The 21,716-nt window shown below is 34.4% G+C and overlaps 1 protein-coding gene across 1 annotated transcript in view; it reads right to left on the bottom strand.

Moving 5' to 3' along the window:
• Nucleotides 1-1,512: 1,512 nt before the first annotated feature.
• Nucleotides 1,513-21,716, bottom strand: part of nr6a1b (nuclear receptor subfamily 6, group A, member 1b) — a 61,393-nt gene continuing 41,189 nt past the window's right edge. Inside the window, 8 exon segments of the mRNA NM_001033720.1 lie at nucleotides 1,513-1,677; nucleotides 5,607-5,759; nucleotides 5,840-5,961; nucleotides 8,791-9,045; nucleotides 12,227-12,412; nucleotides 15,135-15,286; nucleotides 17,714-17,769; nucleotides 21,377-21,604. Coding sequence (NP_001028892.1) covers nucleotides 1,562-1,677; nucleotides 5,607-5,759; nucleotides 5,840-5,961; nucleotides 8,791-9,045; nucleotides 12,227-12,412; nucleotides 15,135-15,286; nucleotides 17,714-17,769; nucleotides 21,377-21,604 — 1,268 coding nt within the window. The 3' untranslated portion in view covers nucleotides 1,513-1,561.

The raw sequence follows: 21,716 nt of genomic DNA, 5'->3' as shown, positions 1-21,716 counted from the left end.
TATTAGGTACAACTGCTCGTTAACGCAAATTTCTAATCAGCCAATCACATGGCAGCAACTCAATGCATTCAGGCATATAGACATGGTCAAGATGATTTGCCGCAGTTCAAACTGAGCATCAGAATGGGGAAGAAAGATGGTTTAAGTGACTTTGAACGTGGCATGGTTGTTGGCGCCAGACGGACTGGTCTGAGTATTTCAGAAACTGCTGATCTACTGGGAAAATGCCTTGTTGATGCCAGAGTTCAGAGAAGAATGGCCAGACTGGTTTAAGCTAGTAGTAAGGCAACAGCAACTCAAATAAGCACCCGTTACAACTGAGGTATGCAGAAGAGCATCTCTGAACGCACAACACGTCCAACCTTGAAGCAGATGGGCTACAGCAGCAGAAGACCATACCGGTTGAAACTCCTGTCAGCTAAGAACAGGAAACCGAGGCCCCTATTCGCACAGGTACACCAGAATTGGACAATAGAAGATTGGAAAATCGTTGCTTGGTTTGATGAGTCTCCATTTCTGCTGCAACATTCGGATAGTCTAGTCAGAATTTGCCATCAACAACATGAAAGCATGGATCCATCCTGCCTTGAATCAACGGTTCAGGCTGGCATTGGGGGTGTAATGGTGTGGGGGATATTTTCTTTGCTCACTTTGGGCCCATTAGTAATAATTGAGCATCGTGTCAAGGCCACAGCCGACCTATGTATTGTTACTCATCAAGTCCATCCCTTTATGACCACAGTGTACACATCTTCTGATGGCTACTTCCAGCAGGATAACACGCCATGTCATAAAGCGCGAATCATCTCAGACTGGTTTCTTGAACATGACAATGAGTTCACTGTACTCGGATGGCCTACACAGTCACCAGATCTCAATCCAATAGAGCACCTTTGAGATGTGGTGGAACGGAAGATTCGCATCATGGATGTGCAAATCTGTAGCAACTGTGTGATGCTATCAAGGCAATATGGACCAAAATCTCTGAGGAATATTTCCAGTAGCTTGTTGAATCTATGCCATGAAGGATTAAGGCAGTTCTGAAGGCAAAAGGGAGTCCAACCACAGTACTAGTAAGGTGTACCTAATAAAGTGGCCAGTGAGTGTATATTGTAGCACGCTTCATTTTTGGTGTTTAGCAGAACTGTGGATGGCTGAAATGTCAATCATTTTAGCTGAAAGCTCAAAACTTGGCTATCGTCTGAATGAGAAACATTGTTATCTGAATGAAATTCAGCACCCTGGCATCTTCATTATTTCAGCATCAACAGGCATATTTTATCAGTGACATCCTGTAACACAAGGACATTTTATATCATGGCTTGCATAATTCAACAACGGATTGCAGTGCGTTATTCGTTTCAGTTGCGATCATAACACAAGGGCCACTTTTCCGTCGTGTTCCTGAGGTAATTCTCGTATCCAATTTGGTCGGTCGCTACATTTGATACAGTTCGAAATCACACACGAATCTGTCAAAGAGTTTTACATTCAACTTTGTCATGTAATAAATACACTTGGGGAAGGAAAAAGTAATAAAAACAGGATTTAAAGGTGTGGTTTATGTCCTGGAGGTGGAGCTTTTGGGTAGCCATGGGTTTTGATTGGTTGTGCAGGAATACAGTACTGCCTTAAACAGCAGTGGGAGCTGCTCCAAGGGAATAGACATCATTTTACCTGCAACCAATAAATACACAAACAGTATGAATGTCAGAAAGCACATTCACTAAACTTACAGACTGTTATAGTGAAATACATGAACAACAAGGTATTTGCTGCTTTGAATATATACAATTTTAGCTGGAGTTTACTGAATTTAATTGCATGAAAATAAGCAGGATGAACAATCATTTATGTGTCATACAGGCTTGCATTGTTTGGACTTTGTTATTTGATGAGAGGGTAATATTGTGAAGTAGTAATATGATTTCAAATAGCTGTTTTCAATTTGAGAATATTTTAAGATTTAATTTATTCCTATGATGCAATTGTGTTCAGGGTCACATAATCCTTCAGAAATCATTTTAATATGATGATGTTTGGCTTAAGAAACTTTTCTTATCATTAGCATTGTTAAAAACAGTTGTGCTGCTTCACATATTTATGGAAACTGTAAAGTTTTTTTTTTAAATAAATGAATAATTCACTTTTGAAATAATTATACAGTTGAATGTCTGAATTATTAGCCCTCCTGATTTATTAGCCCCCTGTATATTTATTACCCGAATTTCTGTTTAACGGAGAGAAGATTGTTTCAACACATTTCTAAACATAATAGTTTTAATAATTTCAATCTAATAACTGATTTATTTTATCTTTGCCATGATGACAGTTAATAATATTGTACTAGATATTTTTCAACATACTAGTATTCAGCTTAAAGTGACATTTAAGGGTTAAACTAGGTTAATTAGGCAAGTCATTGTATAATGATGGTTTGCTCTGTAGGCAGCTGAAAAATAAAAATGACTAAAGGGTCTAATAATACACTGTAGTGCTTCACTTGGATTAAATGGATTCAAAATGGATTAAATGAATTCATTTTCTCAAAATTTTACATACAATACCAATGACAATATGAAAGAAAGATTTTTTGAATTCACATGTACAGAAGTATTCACAGCCTTTGCTCAATACTTTGTTGATGCACCTTTGGCAGCAATTACAGCCTCAAGTCTTTTTGAATATGATGCCACAAGCTTGGCACACCTGTCTTTGGGAATGTTTGCCCATTCCTCTTTGCAGTACCTCTCAAGCTGGTTGGATGGGAAGCGACGATTTATAGTCATTTTCAGATCTCTCCAGAGAGGTTCAAAAGGATTTAGATCTGGGCTCTGGCTGGGCCACTCGAGGATATTCACTGAGTTGTTGTGAAGCCATTCCATTGATATTTTGGCAGTGTGCTTTGGGTCACTGTCCAGCTGGAAGATGAACCGTCGCCCCAGTCTGAGGTCAAGAACACTCTGAAGCAGGTTTTCATTCAGGATGTCTCGGTACATTGCTGCATTCATCTTTCCCTCTATCCTGACTAGTCTTCCAGTTCCTGCTGTAAAACATCCCCACAGCTTGATGCTGTCACCACCATGCTTCACTGTAGGGATGGTATTAGCCTGGTGATGAGCGGTGCCTGGTTTGCTCCAAAAGTAACATCTGGCATTCACTACAAAGAGTTCAATTTTAGTCTCATCAGACCAGAAGATTTTGTTTTTTATGGTCTGAGAGTCCTTCAGATGCCTTTTAGTGTATTCCAGGTGGGGAGTGGCTTCTACCATACAGGCCTGATTGGTGGATCGCTGCACAGATGGTTGTCCTTCTGTATGATTCTCCTCTCTCCACAGAATAAAGCTGGAGCTCTGACAGAGTGACCATCGGGTTATTGATCATCTCCCTGGCTAAGGCTCTTCTCCCCCGATCACTCAGCTTAGATGGCCGGCCAGCTCTAGGAACAGTCCTGGGGCCTCATGTACGAAGACTTGCGTGGAAATCTTACTAAAACATTGCGTACGCACAAAGCTGTAAATGTGCGTACGCAGAAAAAAATTCAGATGTATGAAACACTGCGTACGCCGAATCTCACGCATATTCTTTTGTACATCTGAATGAACGTGAAACTGAGCGCAACATGCACGAGCACAAAACCCCTCCCTGCCTCCTCCCCCGTATGAATATGCTAATGACTATGCTAATGTCAAAACCCAACGAAAAAGCAATGGCAAGAGCAAGCAAAAAGAGAAACTTTGAACAGAATGTGAATTGGAGGTGCTGCTTTCGGAGGTAGACCGGAGAAAAGCGGTGTTATTTGCAAGTTTGTTCTCCGGAATTAACAACAAAAGAAAAAAATAGAGTGGGAGAGTTTAGCTGATGCGGTTAACACAGTTGGGTCTGAACATCGCACTGAGTGCATTAACGCATGCGATCATGAATTGGTACGTCCGAGCATAAACTCGGCTCGAATCCAGCGTCTGATGAACTCTTTCTTCTTTTTTCCCCCGCTACATATCAGATTTTGCCCACTATTTATCACGAGAAAGACAAGTAGGAATCATCAATAAGTTTGTGCATCATACTTTATTTGCACATTTATTGAATGGAAATGTTTCTGATTCCCGCATGCAAATTCATCTTCAGATAGTGTCTTTATAGCAATGTGCGTGCGGTAGATCGCTCAGATTACATTGGGAAAACAGGCGACCGCTGCAAATTGTGCTTTAATGTTTAGCTGGTCAAATGTATGGTATGGAAACCTTGTATACCTGCTGAACCCGTCTCATACAGCTGCCATTGCAAGGCTCAGACACTTTGTAGAGAGGAATTTAACACAACTGCCTCTAGGAGTCGCCAATGGAAATAAAACAGACACGCACAAAAAATGTGCGTACGCCTGCCAGAAAGCTGCCGTGAACCTGCGCACATTCCCAGCAAAGGCTGTCAATACTGATGTACATGTGATTTTACAGGTTTTTAAATTTTAATAAATTTGCAACAATTTCAAAAAAATATTTTTGACATTGCCATTATGGGGTATTGTGTGTAGAATTTTGAGGAAATAAACGAATTGAATTAATTTTGGAATAAGGCTGTAACATAAACAAAATGTGAAAAAAGTGAAGCGCTATGAATACTCTCCGGATGCACTGTATGAATGAATAGAAATTGAAGGTAACTTTTTGTCATTTTAATAATAATAATAATAATGCATTTTATTTAAAGCGCCTTTCAAGAAACCCAAGGTCACTGTATACATGTACACAATTCAATCATTTAAAATTGTACAACATATACACAGTTCAACCATTTAAAAGTAAGCCAACAGTATAAAAATAGAGATGATAAAATACAAGGCCATGATACAGAATGTAGTATGAAGCTATAAAAAGTAAGTTATTTTGAACAGATGAGTTTTAAGTCGGCATTTAAACAGAGGGAGAGAGTCCATGTTGCAGATGTCAGGAGGAAGAGACTTTTAAGAATCCTTGCTTAATAAAAATATTAGTGTTTACATTGTTATTGAAATAGAGAATAACTCGGTGTGCCTTTTTTTGCTTTTTAACTTTGAAGATAATTTTTCACTCACTCAAACAGCAACATTACACACTAAAGGAATTCTATCTAAAAGAGAAAAACAACAGCAATGGTGTATGTACACACAGACTTTTAATTTCAGCCAGTCAGCCCACGCACTTCCAATGTACTTTTTTCCATTATAAAATTGCCACGTTTAAGGTCTGATTTAAAAAAAAAAAAATCAGTGATCTTCTCTGTCTGATAGATATACAATATGAAGTGAGTCACAGACCGGACAAGCATTAAATTAAATTAAATTTCCCCCAAAATGTCTTTAAAATATGAGTTTATTTTTACCCCGTTTTGCGCTAGCAGTGTCTTTCATCACATTTTACACTAAAATACCTAAATTAATGCTTTTAAGTCTATTTAACTGAATGTGTTGTAATTACATTACAACATCGGTGCTGTAAAAGAAACCTTCTAAAATTGAAAACAGTCACATTAAGCTTTTACCTGAAGTTCATCATTGGCTGAAAAACACTAGCTGTGCATATAGCCCATTGACTTACATGTCTGTCCAAACTCACACAGATACACACCTGACGTGTGGCGTATCTCAGTAAGGCAGGTGATGATGTCAGAGAAGCGTTTGGGTCGCTGTGGATGAAGTCGTTCTGTCAGCTCACGACACAGCGTCCAGTAACGTTCACTTAATTGTTTCAGCATTGACGTGTTGCACAAACCTGTCGTCTCTGCAAAACACAAACTCAAATTACACACACCTGTTGTCAAAAACAAAAGGATCAGGGTTAGTGTGTGTGTGTGTTATTACCTTGATTAAGCAGCGTGATGGTCTTTAAGCAGCTGTACTCCTCATTGCTGATGTTTAGTTGATGAAACTTACGGAAGAGAAAATTTAAGCTTTCCATGACCTCCATAGCATCCTCACCAAACCTGCAGTCATGTATAAATATCATATTTAATAACTCTATATAGCATATCAGATGTTAAAATAAAAAACATTTTGGACAGATCATATTTCCCAGTGGTCAGAATGAAGTAAAAACAGACCAATTTCGAGTACAGTATAAATTACTTATATGAACTAAATGTAAACTGTAAGTTTTTTTATTATTAATTATTGTTTTTTTTGTTAAATAAAAAGCTATTAAAACTGTTGTTAAAACGTTTTTAAGCCCCAAAATACAGTTGTCATGTATATAAATAGCCAAAACGCCTAAAATGTATATATATTTCTAACATTATTATTTTTATACCATTATTATTGTAAGCAGATTTCAAACAACGTTATCTTAATTTCAAGAGTTCACACTTATAATTAATTAATAATAATAGCAGGTTTGGCATGCTGTCCAGGGAGAGAAACCTGAGCTCAGATTTAATTGAGTCCCAAGGCTCCTGCCTTGTCAATCAGCATGTGGGGGGAACAAGAAGTTCTCGAGAGCTCCCTCTGATAATGGAAGGAGGAGATGGGGTGGATGGGGGCATTCTTCAAAAACCGAATATGAGGGAGTAATGCTAGTCGAGCTACATACTGTATAGTGAGTTTGGAATGATCTGATTGGCTTACTAATGGTTACAGATGAGAGACTAGCCGCGATCAATCAATTTAGAGATCTGCGCGGGACTAAATTTTGAATCCCGCTCCCGCCCGCACCCGCCAGGTTTTAGCCGGAACCCGACCGCTCCCGCTTATATTAAGCACTTGATGTCCCGCTGCCCGACCCGCCCCGTTTTCTATCCGCCGCGCCCGATCCCGCTTAAGAGCGGGGGGAGAACAAAACCGAAAATCACCCAGTTATACAGTCCAGACAGCCTATAACAAGCTGTCTGTATAAACACACACATGCACAGCACCAAGCACACACACACAGACAAAGCTTTCTCTCTCGTTCGCGCGCCCTCTAACACACACTCATAAGCACCAAGCACAAACACAGGCAAAGCTCTATCTCTCATTCGCGCGCACGCGCACACACACACACACACACACACACACACACACACACACACACACACACACACACACACACACACACACATCTCTCATTCGCGCGTGCGCATACATACGCACACACACTGCAACAAACAAGCTAAACACAGCATAGCGCTATTTTATTTACACACATACATACGGGTGCTCACTCGGGAGTCGGGAGCGATATTGCTAGACAGCCCGCTCCCGTCCCAAATTAAACCCGTTACCGACCGCTCCCGTGATTTATTCGGAAATTTATACCCGCGCCGTAGAAATCTGGTCGGGTCAGCCGCGGGAATGCAGACCTCTAAATCAAATCTCGTGCTCCGCTTGAAATTATTCTGTGGTCACACTGAATTTTTCTCCCCATAGACTTCCATTTATACGCAGGCGGATGCGTCAGAGGCAGGTTTGTGCGTCAAGTTTCGCAGTTCACAGAGTTGCAAAGTTCAAGCTTAATGAACTCTGACCTGCAAAATCGCATCACTTGACTGCGTGAGACCATTCGAGGATCAATGATCTCTCTGGACAGAATTTTGAACATGAACTAATCGCTCGCTTATTGTAATGTCTAATCATCTTGTTTGATCCGGCCCCTTTTCGTAGTGCCGTACAACATAATAGTGTGACTGTGGCATCAGTTTGTGAATCTTCACTTATTCTGCACATAATCAATTTTTACTCTCCGACTGGTAGTAAACTTGACAAATAAATTAATATAATAAACATATTTTAATATAATAAATTTAATATAAATAAACAGTGATTTCTTGTCAAACATAGCCTATTGCAATTAACAACATTTTCAATAATATAATTACAATATAAATACAATTTCTAATCACCCCTAAAATGTTTTTGCAATTAAATAATAAATAAATAACAAATAAATAATAGTGCATAAAATGTGCTCTGAAAAAAAATCATATTATTTATAATATCACCAAACTCACCCTTATTATCATATAATCACCCAACTTACAGTAGAATGATATACACAGAATGATATTTCATTATATACACTTTAAAATATTTATTGAAATAAACACTGAAGTTATATTATCCAAGAAATTAGCTATCCTAATCCACTTAAAAAAATAAATAAATAATAAAATGTGTGAACTTGCCATTTTTTTAAAATATTTAGTAAAATTTCCTAGTATTTATTTAACAAGAATTGTAAGAGCAACAATTAACTTGACTTCTAGTTGATCATTTGGAAAAGTAGCAGATGATCGATTTTTCTGATAAATCATCTGTTGAACTGCATCCCAATCATCACAAATACTGCAGAAGACCTACTGGAACCCGCATGGACCCAAGATTCTCACAGAAATCAGTCAAGTTTGGTGAAGGAAAAATCATGGTTTGGAGTTTCATTCAATATGGGGATCTGCGAGAGATCTGCAGAGTCGATGGCAACATCAACATCTTTATATTCTTTACTGTACATTATTCATGTTAAGTGACAAGACTTCTGTCTCAGCAAAGTCAGACCTTACTGTCCTAATTAATTAATTAAAAATCAAGGCATGTTATTTTATTTTGGTAAAATAAGCGTAATCTAAAACCCTTTGCCTTTCATATTAGCCATTTCTGATGCCAAACAATTAACCAGAAGTCAAATTACTTATTATTACAATATTTGTTGTTCCTAAAACTTGGATAGGCGACAAGACTTTTGTCAGGCAGTATAAATGCACAACTAATAGTGTTGTGTTTCTCACCAATGCAGTGTATATGTGTGTGTGTGTGTGTGGACGGAGTGTAGTGTTGAGTCTCACCGTTGCAGTGTGTGTGAGGAGGGTGTGTAGTGGTGTGTGACGTTCGCCAGTTCCCCCAGTATCTGTGCGCTGTGCACTGTGATGGAGGACAGCAGGATGAGCTGATGCCATGAAGAGCCCAGCAGACGAGTGCAGTCTTTAATGGAGAGATCAGTGAAGAACGGCAGACGCTTGAGCCACACGATCTGTCTAAACAGCAGCTCGTCTGCGATACCACACAGCAGCGCCAGCAGCTCCGACTGAGTCACGCTGTACCTGAAACACACACACACACACACTGCATTATTAAAGCACAGAAATAAAACAAATACACAAAGGTTAAATGACACAGCAGAGTCACGCTGTACCTGAAACACACACACACACACACACACACACACACACACACACACACACACACACACACACACACACACACACACACACACACACACACACACACACACACACACACACACACACACACACAGCATTATTAAAGCACAGAAATAAGACAAAAACACAAAGGTTAAATGACACAGCAGAGTCACGCTGTACCTGAAACACACACAACTGCACAATTCAAATCAAATACAACACAAAGACACAGTTCATACACCCCCAACCTGACTTCACCAAGTAGCACATGTTCCTGGAGTAACACCTACAATATGTTGATCCTGGAACAACATTCCAGTCAGCCAATCAGAATTAAAGTATATGTTTATGTTAAGTTTAGGCTTACGGTTAGGTATATGCACTTCTACATGATTGTTACCCAACTATTATTCCCTTTTGATTTTGTTTTAGGGGTAGGGATTAGGTATGGATTACATTATTGAACACAAATGATGTTCCAGGATCAACATAGATGTTAATCCAGGATCGCATCATACTTGGCAAAATCATGACGTGTGTTCATACACAATTTTACTATTAAATTCCAGGACTTTCCCGTAAATATTCATGACCTAACATTTCATTTAATGTCTACGTACATGGGGTAAATAAAAAAAAAAAATGCATGTTAAAATTAATTAAAGCATATTAAAAATATATATAACGATCTATGTAGTTTGTTTATTTTTATATCTGTAAAATTGTTTTTAGAAAGTATCTTGCTTACAAAGTATTACACAGACTTCACTAGTCTAAAAAAAGTTATTTATTAATTAAGCAATTCTTTGCTAAGGTTTATGATTGTGTTTTACTCCCTGACCCAATGATAGCAATTTTTGGTTGGTTAGATTTTCTGGAGCCTTTCAGTACTTGTTCAGTAAGCTATGATTTAAGTTAGTTATCGTTTGTTTCTGGAAGAAAAATATTAGGCCTCTTTTTTTCTTGGATTTATATTTAAAAGAATTAGATATGCCACCTCTGGGAACAAAATTTGATTATATGTGGGATCTAGGAGTGTGACGCGATGCTTACTTCACTACTTCACGAGATGAGACACGAGATTGGGTTCACGAGAACAAGACGAGATTTTTACGCCATTTTTAAGAAATTGTGTTTTATTCAACTGAAAAACAAAACTAAATTGCAAAACTATTTAGGTGCTTTTTAAATTAATCTTGTAATGAAGGTTATTTTACTTCTATTTTAATGAATTCTATGGATTAAAGAGCATGCAAAACTGCTAAATAATTTGCTAATAGCCTAATGTAAATGGAAAACAGTTTTTTATAATTTTAAATACTAGCAAAATATTTGCTAATATATTAATAGAAAACTTTTATTCAACTGCAAAACAAAAATCACAAATTACAAAACAATTTAGGTGTTTAATGAAATGCAATGAAAGATATTTAATTTGTATTTTAATTAATTCTATGCCATTAAAGATACGCAAACACTATATTTAGCGAAAATAATCTACTGACTAGTTTCAATTTCATTTTAATTTAATAAATCAGTTTCACTTCCATTCAGCAAGATTTCCCTGTGACTCACTCTAAGCTACTGGATGCGATCATGTGAATATGAAGAAAGGACTGATAGGAGAGAGTTGTTTTCATGTAATTTGATAGCCCCAGCCCCAACTCAATATTCCATTTCAGTTGAAAATACAACAACATTTTATATGCTGTTGTTTTAAGTTAGTAAAGAAATCTATTTCAAATAAATCTTGTTTAAAGTGCTGAGAGGCATTTAAAAGTGCCTGAAAAATATTATGATTTTTACAAAAACTGTTTAAAATAATCATTTATGATAATAATAAATGTTAAAAACAGCATATGAGACTGATTTGTGATGGATCATGTGACACTGAAGATGGGAGTAAGTTCAGCTTTGACAAAATAAAATCAATGACAAAACATACACCCATCCTGGCTCAGTGGTTGGCACTGTCGCCTCAGCAAGACGGTCGCTGGTTCGAGTCCAAGCTGGGTCAGTTGGCGTTTCTGTGTGGAGTTTGCATGTTCTCCCCATGTTTGCGTGGGTTTCCTCCGGGTGCTCCGGTTTCCCCCAAAGTCCAAAGATATGCGTTGTAGGTGAACTGAATAAACCAAAATGGGCCGTAGTGTATGTGTGTGGATGAGTGGGTTTGGGTGTTTCCCAGTACTGGGTTGCAGCTAGAATTGCATCTGCTGAGTAAAAAACATATGCTGGAATAGTTGGCAGTTCATTCCGTTGTGGCAACCCCTGATATATAAAGAGAGTAAGCCGAAGGAAAATGAATGAATAAATTAATGAAAACATACACAACATGACAACATGAATCAAGTTAACTTTCAGTTTTTACAAACGTAAGTGGATTAAACATAAAACAATTAAGTTGTCCCCAAAAAAAAAAAAACTTAGGAATTGAATAAGTAATTTGAACAAGCGTCATTTTTTGACTCTATATACAACACAGGTGTTAAAGCCAATTCCTGGAGGGCCGCAGCTCTGCACAGTTTACTTTCAACCCTAAATAAACACAACTGATCAAACTAATTGAGTCCTTCAGCCTTGTTTGAAACCTACAGGTAAGTGTGTTGAAGCAGGGTTGGATCTAATCTGTGCAGAGCTGTGGCCCTCCAGGAACTGGCTTTGCCACCTGTCATATACAGCATTTAGCTCAAGATCTTTTGATTTTTCATAGTATGCCATGCTATCTCTGAATAAAGCTAGATTCATTTATATATACACCATCTATATAGTAGTCAACATTTGAAGTGGGCTAAAACCTTTCATCAAAGTCCTACAAATATACAACAATATCCAGCATTCTTGTCTTAGGACAATAAAAAAACATTTGGATCCACTTCAGATGTTGACTACTAATTAGAACTGGTGAAACCTGATTACTAACACACAATTTTTTTTTTACTTCCCCAAGAGTGTAAATCTCCACTATTTTGCTTTGTAATCTATTATTGTTACCACCTATAGATATGCATGTATGTTCAAACGCATTAGTGTTTGATTATATATATATATATATATATATATTTGTTTGTGTGTATCTTACCCGTCCTCAATGAGCATGGGTGTAGTGAGAGGTGTGAGGTCTTCATCAGCGAGGATCTGCCCTGTCAGTGTGTGTGTTTGCGTCTTCAGGATGCTGCCAGTAGGAGGCGGTAAAGGATATTTACACATCAGGAAAGTGTGTGTTAGTTGAGGACTGATGCACTCATCTCTACAGGACACAGAGCGGCTGCACACAACACAAAATAATAAAAGCAGAAAAAAAAATTATAGATCATAACACACATATATATGCAGAAGCAAACATTAAAAGTGTCATATGATCAATCGAAGTCTTCATGAAAATAGATTTACAACTGTTATTTTTAATGTTGATACACTATTGTGATTTATTTACTGTTTTAAATGATTAATTTCCAATTTATCTTAAATTTTATGCTTTTAATTAAAAACTGTATCAAATTTAAAATTTTAAAAATGTTGTGAATTTTTGATAAAAAAAAAAAAAAAAAAATATATATATATATATATATATRTGTGTGTGTGTGTGTGTGTGTGTGTGTGTGTGTGTACAGTACTTTTGCATTTTATATCATTAATTCATTCATTTTCTTTTCGGCCTAGTCCCTTTATTCATCAGGGGTCGCCACGGCGGAATGAACTGCCAACTTTTCCAGCATATGCTTTACACAGCGGATGCCCTTCCAGCTGCAACCCAGTACTGGGTAACATCCATGCACTCTCATTCACACACATACACTACGGTGGGGAAACCTACGCCAACACAGGGAGAACATGCAAACTCAACACAGAAATGCCAACTGGCCAAGCAGGGACTTGAAAAAGGTGCCTTCGTATTGTGAGGTAACAGTACTTACCACTGAGTCACCATTTTGCCACATTTTATTTTATAGTATCTTTTGGAATTTATTGTAAAATAATATAGTTTTCCTTTTTAGTTATGTTTACTTTAATATTTTCTTGTTTTAAGCATAAACTTGCTTTTAAGAAACCATTTTTAATATTGTAATCATTTTGCACCTCAAGTTAGAGTATTTTAATTGAACAATGCTTAGATTTTTATAATGTAAAAGAAACAATTTTTAAAAAAACTACAGTGTTTAATTTTTGGTTATTTTGATTGATTGATTGATTGATTCATTCATTCATCCATTCATTTTCCTTCAGCTTAGTTCCTTTACTTATCAGGGTTCACCACAGTGGAATGAACCACCAACTTTTCCAGCCGCAACCCAGTACTGGCATAATGCATAAAGTCACCCAAGTTTAGGTTTTATGATGTCAGCAGAAAAGTTAATTCAGAGATTGAACAAACATTAAAAAAAAAGGTGGATTACAAAACTTAAAATATACATTATTTATAGCAAAAAAAATTATAAAAAAGCATAATATTTTATAGGAAATAGTTCAATTTTTTACTTTATTTTAATATACTAAAATAAATTAGGTATAATGAAAATGTGCATTTCAGGCTTACAAACTATCATAGTTTATTGGCTCTATTTGCAGATTTTGTTCAAATCTATTTATTTTTACTCTAATAATATAGTACTATAATCTATTGCACATCTCATCCTGCAAGTACATTTAAAAAGATATTGTTCATCCAGAATATAAATTGACATTGAAAAACACAAAAGAAGATATTTTGAAAAATGTTAGTTGATGGTACCCATTGACCATAAAATTATATAGTTAATTGGCTTATTTTCTTCTAGTTTTAAGCAAAAACTCAATTTTTTATTTATTTCTGCTTTAATAATCTCATCCTACAAGCACATTTAAAGAGATAATTGAGCCCAAAATAAAAAGTTTTAATAGAATAACACAAAAGAAGATATTTTGAAAAAGTTTGATGGTCTCCATTGACTTCCATAAAATATTATTGTTCATTGGCTCTATTTCCAGATTTTGGTCTTGTTTTAAACAAAACAAGATAGTTAGACTAACAAAACTGACAAAAATGTTAGTTGATGGTACCCATTCACTTTCATTGTAATTTTTTTTTCTTAAATGGAAGTCAGTAGGTACCATCAACTAACATTTCTGTCAATTTTGTTAGTATTGCTCATCCAAAATATAAATTGACATTTAAAAACATAAAAGAAGATATTTTGAAAAATGTTAGTTAATGGTACCCATTGACTTCCATAAAATACTATAGTTAATTGGCTCATTTTGTTCTAGTTATAAGCAAAAACTATATTTTTTTTCTCCAGAAGACTCACTATTTATTTTTGCTTTAATAATCCCATCCTACAAGCACATTTAAAGAGATATTTGAGCCCAAAATAAAAAGTTTTAATAGAATAACGCAAAAGATTTTGATGGTCTCCAAAATTGACTTCCATTAATATTATTGTTAAGTGGCTCTATTTGCAGATTTTGCTTTTGCTTTAAACAAAACAAGATAGTTGGACTAACAAAATTGACATAAATGTTAGTTGATGGTACCCATTCACTTTCATTGTCATTTTTTATGGAAGGCAATAGGTACCATCAACTAACATTTCTGTCAATTTTGTTAGTTTTGCTCATCCAAAATATAAATTGACATTGAAAAACATAAAAGAAGATATTTTGAAAAATGTTAGTTGATGGTACCCATTCACTTCCATTGTCATTTTTTTGTTAGTCCAACTATCTAGTTTTGTTTAAAACAAGAACAAAATCTGCAAATAAAGCCAATAAACTACAACATTTCATGGAAGTCAATGGTTACCATCAACATTTTTCAAAATATCTTCTAATAAAGTGTGAACTATCCTTTTGAATGTACTTTAAATGTTCAACAGAAGAAAGAAACTCAAACAGGTTTTGAACAAGTGAAGGGTGAGTAAATAATGAGATATTTTCATATTTGAGTGAACTATCCCTTTAAATCAAGCGGGTCACTGCGCCCGTGTCTGAACCTCTCCATCGGGTCACACCTGCTGGAGAAAGATAAGCTCTGGCCGCCCTCAGAGAGACTGTTGCCGGGTGAACTGTGGTTACTGTAACCGTGGCTCCACGAATCCGACAGGTCCGATCCTTCTTTAAACTCCTGGCCAGACATAATTCGTTCAATCTCCTCCAGCGAGATCTGCAGAATTGGAGAGAAGATGAATGTCTGTAAGACCGGAGCGCATTCAAAACGATTGTGAATAGCTGACATTATTGACGAGAAAGCGCCCAGCTTTTTAATTCAGCGAAAAATCAATAGCGAATGATGGAAGCTCATCCTATTGCCTGTCTTGTGTCCAACCCTCGATTGTCATCTGAAAAGCAAGTGCGTGTGTTTTGTAACAGAGCGAGATGTAAACTAATGAGTGAACTCGTAAGCGAGAGTCAACAGCAATGCTAGCAAACACTTCAGGTAACAAGGACACACACACACACTGTGCATCTCATTCACGTCCGCTATACTGTATTTATATGCTGTGTACATACTCGTGAGGAAAAATGAGATGGAAAGAGAAGGAGAGGGTTTGTGTTTGCATCGAAAACAATTGATCTCCTGCATGCGTGGCCTTCAGAGTCTCTTTCAGAGGAAACAACACAAAGATGGGACGCGAGCAGTCGCACACACAGCAAGAAACACTTGAGCTTCAGTTCTGAGAGAATGTGATGAGATCGTCTACAGGAGAATGGACCATTAAATCAATGCAATCTTATATTTGTGCGCCTGTATTTGCATTGTATTGTGTGTGTGTGTGTGTGTGTGTGTGTGTGTGTGTGTGTGTGTATGTGTGTATATATATATATATATATATATATATATATATATATATATATATATATATATATATATATATATATAGGTACAGTTGCAGTCAGAATAAATCGCCCCCTGAATTTTTAGCCCCAGTTTTTTCCCTCCCCCCAACTCTGTTCATCAGAGAGCAGATTTTTTTAAACACATTTATAAACATAATAGTTTTGATACCTTTTCTTTAATAACTGATTTATTTTATATTTTCCATGATGACAATTCATAATATTTGACTAGATATTTTTCAAGACACTTCTATACAGCTTAAAGCGACATTTAAAGGCTTAACTAGTTTAATTAGGCAGGTTAGGGTAATTAGGCAGGCAAGTTATTGTATATCGATGGTTTGTTCTGTAGACTATCTGGAAAAAGCATAGCTTAAAGGAGATAATACTTTTGTCCTTAAAATGGTGTTTAAAAAATTAAAAACTACTTTTATTCTAGCCAAAATAAAACAAGACTTTCTCCAGACGAATAATAATAAAAAATATTATCAGACATACTGTGAACATTTCCTTGCTCTGTTAAACGTAATTTGGGAAATATTTAAAAAAGAAAAAGAATTCAAAGGGGGAGGGGGGTTGGGCTAATAATTCTGACTTCAACTGTATACACCATATTTAATTTCTAATAACAGATTTCTTTTCTCTTTGCCATGATGACAGTACATAATATTTTACTAGATATGTTTCAAGAGACTAGTATTCAGCTTAATTTGACATTTAAAGGTTTAATTAGGTAAATTAGATTTATAAAGATGGTTCGGTCCATAGATGATCAAAATATAGAGCTTAAAGGGGCTAACTTTGACCCTAGAATGTTTTTTAAAAAATAATAAAAAACTGCTTTTATTCTAGACTAAATAAAACACATAAGACTTTCTCCAGAAGAAAAAATATTATAGGAAATGCAGTGAAAAAAATTCTAGCTGTTAAACATGATTTCGGAAATATTTTTTAAAAATTCACAGGAGGGCGAATAATTTTGGCCATTGGTGATTTCAAAAATTATTTAATTTATTTAAATTAAAAAGATTGCTTTTATATTAACCAATGCAGAATATGTTTTACTTTTATAATGAGCTTCTTACAGTAAAAACGATCTCATCTATAACATGATGATGATACACTAGTCAAGCACTAGTCAAGTAGGACTGCATTGTCCTGTTGAGTCACTATATATATATATATATATATATATATATATATATATATATATATATATATATATATATATAAAAGATTCATTAACATTCATTTATTTTCACTGATTTATTTTCATTCATTTATTTTCACTGATTTATTTTCATTCATTTATTTTCACTCATTTATTTTCATTTATTAATTTTATTCATTTATTTTCATTTAATCGAATCCTTAATTTTCCATTTGCTATTTTGTAGCTCAGCAATAAAACAAACAAAAAAGGTTATGCTAAATTGGAAATGACAATCTCTGTTAAAAAGATTCATGCCAACCCTCTCCATCATTCTAACTCTCTTCTCAGACAGAATGGTGGGCCAAATTAAAGGTTACCAAGGGACAAATGTGGCCTGCGGGCTCTAGTATGGGCATCTCTGATGTATAGTAACCACACACAATATATAGCCTAATTCCTCTCTGAAAAATACAGCTTAAACCAACAGAGGTTGGTTGGCTGGTTTTAGCTGGTCGACCAGCCTGGTTTTAGAGGGGTTTTGGCCAATTCAGATTCAAATAAAACATTTATCCCAAAATTTAAAATAAACATTAGTCTTACATGTACAGGTCCAATCATTTTATTCCTTCCTCCTGGCATCCCGTCTTCTCTGATTGCTAAAGACAGAACAAACAATGAAGAAAAGATGCTTTACAAACAGCCTCTGAAGTATATTGACAGTGAAAATGTCACTAAATACCTAAATAAATCGGTATTACTTACAAAATAAGTGACCGAAAAAAATATTATAGCACAACTTAAAATCATTTACGTAAATGAACAGGACAATTAACATTGATTTTTACGTCTCTTTCATAACTCATTACTCTGTGAAGCTGCAAAAAATACATTAAACGTTATAACATTAGCATTTGAATAACAAAAATGACATTTAGAAATTAAAAGTAAACGTTGTCCATACATTGCGATTACTTTAAGTGAATAATTAGCTTTTAGCAAATAATTAGCTTTCAGCAAAATAGTCCAACGTCTCCCTCTGGCGGAAACTACAGGCATGTGCAATCAACACTACTTCTAAACTGTTAGTATAATGCATATATATTGTGCGTTTGAGGGAGTTTTGCCGTGAGAAACAGGCAGAAAGGGACAGCATGAAAAACATAAATCTGTTATCAGTATATATCTGCAGATTATATAAGCAGCGACTGGCAACCCAGTTCTACAATCTGATTCCAGCGCGTTTTTTCTTCAGGCATGTGATTTACACAGAAGATCAGATCTGGCTCTAATGCAGCAGCATCAAAGAGGACAAGTTAAGAGGTAAATGTGTGAAGTGTATAAATCTAGTGCATAAAAAGTTTTTGTTTTTATGAAAAAGACGTGCTGCATAATTGGGGTGAAATTGCAATGGTTGGCCTAAAAAAGCACAGGTAAGATAAGATTAAAGTAAACAAGGGCAAAGGAAAGACATCTTTATTTAGCTGACTAGCTTTAAAGATTTTAATTCATGTGTATCAAAAAATATAAAATTAAAAACAAAAACAAAGACTTTTTCTTTTGTTTGAATGATTAACAGTTTTTTTAAAATGAGATTAAAAAATGTTTTTTATATTCAGCTTTTGAAAATATTTGTATTTCTGATTGTTAACATTTCCATTTTACTTTAGGTAGATTATTTTATAAAATGTATTATTTAATAACCAAGTCATTTATTATTTTAAAATAGTTTTTATTTTAATTAATTCCATATTTAATTAAATATGATTTATTTTACTTACTTTAATAATGTAGTTACATTTAGCCTAATTTAGTAAATTAGCATTTTTACTTTCATTTAGAAAGCTTATTTGATATATTTCATTATTTAATAAATAATTTAATCTTTTTTTTTTAAACAATTAATTTTAATTAATTTAATATTTTATTAAATTGCTTTCAATCTAAATCAGGAATTTCATTCACTGTATTAAATATAACTTTCATTCATAAATTTTCTTTCCAGCTTAGTCTTTAATAATTTGGGGTCGCCATTGCGGAATGAACTGCCAACTTATCCAGCATATGTTTTACACAGTGGATGCCCTTCTAGCCAAAATATAGTACTGGAAAACACTCATACACTCTGGCATTCACACATACTCGTACACTACAGCCAATTTAGTTTACTCAATTCACCTATAGCGCATGTCTTTGGACTTGTGGGGGAAACCGGAGCACCCGGAGGAAACCCACGCCAACACAGGAGAACATGCAAACTAGGACTCGAACCAGTGACCTTCTTGCTGTGAAGCGACAGCGCTAATCACTTTACTTTAGAAAGTTTTTTTTACTAAATTCAGTATTTATTAAATAATTTATTTATTATTTTCAAGTAGTTTTTAATTTAGTTCATTCAAGATTTTAATGAAATATGATTTAATTTACTTATTTTAATAACTTAATTAATTACCATAATCCAATTGAGTAAATTAACATTTTCATTTCGACAGAATATTTCATTAATTCCCTTATTTAATCATTTATTAATTATTTTCAAACCTTTTTATTTTAACTGATTAAAAATTTAATTAACTATGATTTATTTTACTTGCATACTTTATTTTATTAATTTCATTATTTAATTAATAATAAAAAAATATATTCATTTTTAATTTGAATTCATTCAATATTAAATTGTATTAATTTTAAAATTTAATTTTTATTTTATAGATTTTTTTTGCTGTATTAAATACAAAACTTGTTAAAACTTTTATAAATAGTGTAATTACATTTAAACTATTAATTATTTTAAAACAATTCAGATTACAATATTTTATTTTACTTACTTTAGTAAATGTAATTACATTCCGCTACAATTAACTGAGTAAATTAACATTTTAATTTAGATTTAGAACAAATATTTTATTAATTGCATTATTTAATAAATATTTTATCAATTACTTTTTAATATAGTTTGTATTAAAATTCATCAAATATTTGATTAAATCTTATTTAGTTGAATAATGTAATCACATTTAGAACAATTTAGTAAATTAACTTTTCATTTGAATTTCGACAAATGATTGTATTAATTGAATTATTTAATAAATATTTATTTATTTTTCAATTTTACCTAATTCAATATGTAATAAAATTTCTTTCAATTTAAATCAGGATTTTCATTTGCAGCATTAAATATGATTTATGTAATAAAATAATGTAATTACATTAGCCTGTTAATTATTTTTAAATCATTCAGATTACTTTATTAATTAATTTTCTTTTCGGCCTAGTCCCTTTAATAATCAGGGGTCGTCACAGCAGAATGAACCACCAACCTATCTAGCAAATGTTTTGCGCAGCGAATGTTCTTCCATCTGCAACCCATCACTAGGAAACATCCATACACGCCCATTCACACTCATACACTTTGGAAAATTTAGCCTACAAAATTCACCTGTGCTACATGTCTTTGGACTTGGAAAATGTAATTACTTTAAAACTATTAATTATATTAAAACAATTGATATTATAATAATTTATTTCAGCTACTTTAGTAAATGAAATTTTAATTTAGACTAATTTTTTTTTTAATTAATTGCATTATTTAATAAATAATTTATTATTTTAATACAGTTTTTGTTTTAAAATGTATTCAATATTTACTTAAAATTATTCATTTTCATAATATAATTACATTTGGGCTAATTTAGTAAATTAACAGTTTCATTTTAATTTAGACAAATTATTTCATTAATCTGATTATTTAATCGTTATTTTAAAAACATTATTAAAATTCAATCAATATTTAAATAAATTTCTTTCCATTTAAATCAGGAATTTTTATTTGCTTTACTAAATATAAAGTATTAAATATGATTTATTTGACTTTTTATAACAATGTAATTAAATTAGACTAGTAATTATTTTAAAACAATTCATCTTATAACAATAAAATACTAATTTATTCATCAATTAATTTTCATGTTGTGTTTCATTCTCATAAGCAACCTTGATTTAAACTGATTTGTCAGTGCATTTCAATGTGTGTCCCCACAAGTATAGTAACACCAGAACATTGACCTTTTGGGGGACATTTATTTGGCCACCATGATGAAAATGCTCATAGATCACACCGAATGAAGTATATTGAATATGTAAAAATGCAGATTGTTTTCTGTGAGGGTCGGTTTAGGAGAGAAAATACAGTATGTACAATATAAATAGCATTACCTCTATAGGAAGTCCCCATAAAGACAGCTATACAAAGTGTGTGTGTCTCACCCTTGCGGTTCATGCCCATCTGTAGGCACTTCTGCAGCCGACAGTACTGGCAGCGGTTGCGCTGTTTGCGGGACATCTGGCAGTTCTTGTCTCTGTTGCAGCGATAGATGCGTTTGTTGCAGATACTGCGCTTGAAGAAGCCTTTACAGCCCTCGCAGGAAATAATACCATAGTGCAGGCCGGACGCTCGATCCCCACAGATCAGACACCAGCGCTCACCACCGTCATCTATAGAGAAACACACACACCTGCTGACTCTGTATATTTATCAATTTTCATGGACTAGGGATTATAAGGGAAGTATGCACTCTAAAAATGCTGGGTTGTTGTAACCCCTACA

The sequence above is a fragment of the Danio rerio genome, chromosome 21 (genome assembly GCF_049306965.1).
Source record: "Danio rerio strain Tuebingen ecotype United States chromosome 21, GRCz12tu, whole genome shotgun sequence".
Classification (NCBI taxonomy): domain Eukaryota; kingdom Metazoa; phylum Chordata; class Actinopteri; order Cypriniformes; family Danionidae; genus Danio; species Danio rerio.
This window is presented reverse-complemented; position numbering and strand designations above follow the sequence as displayed.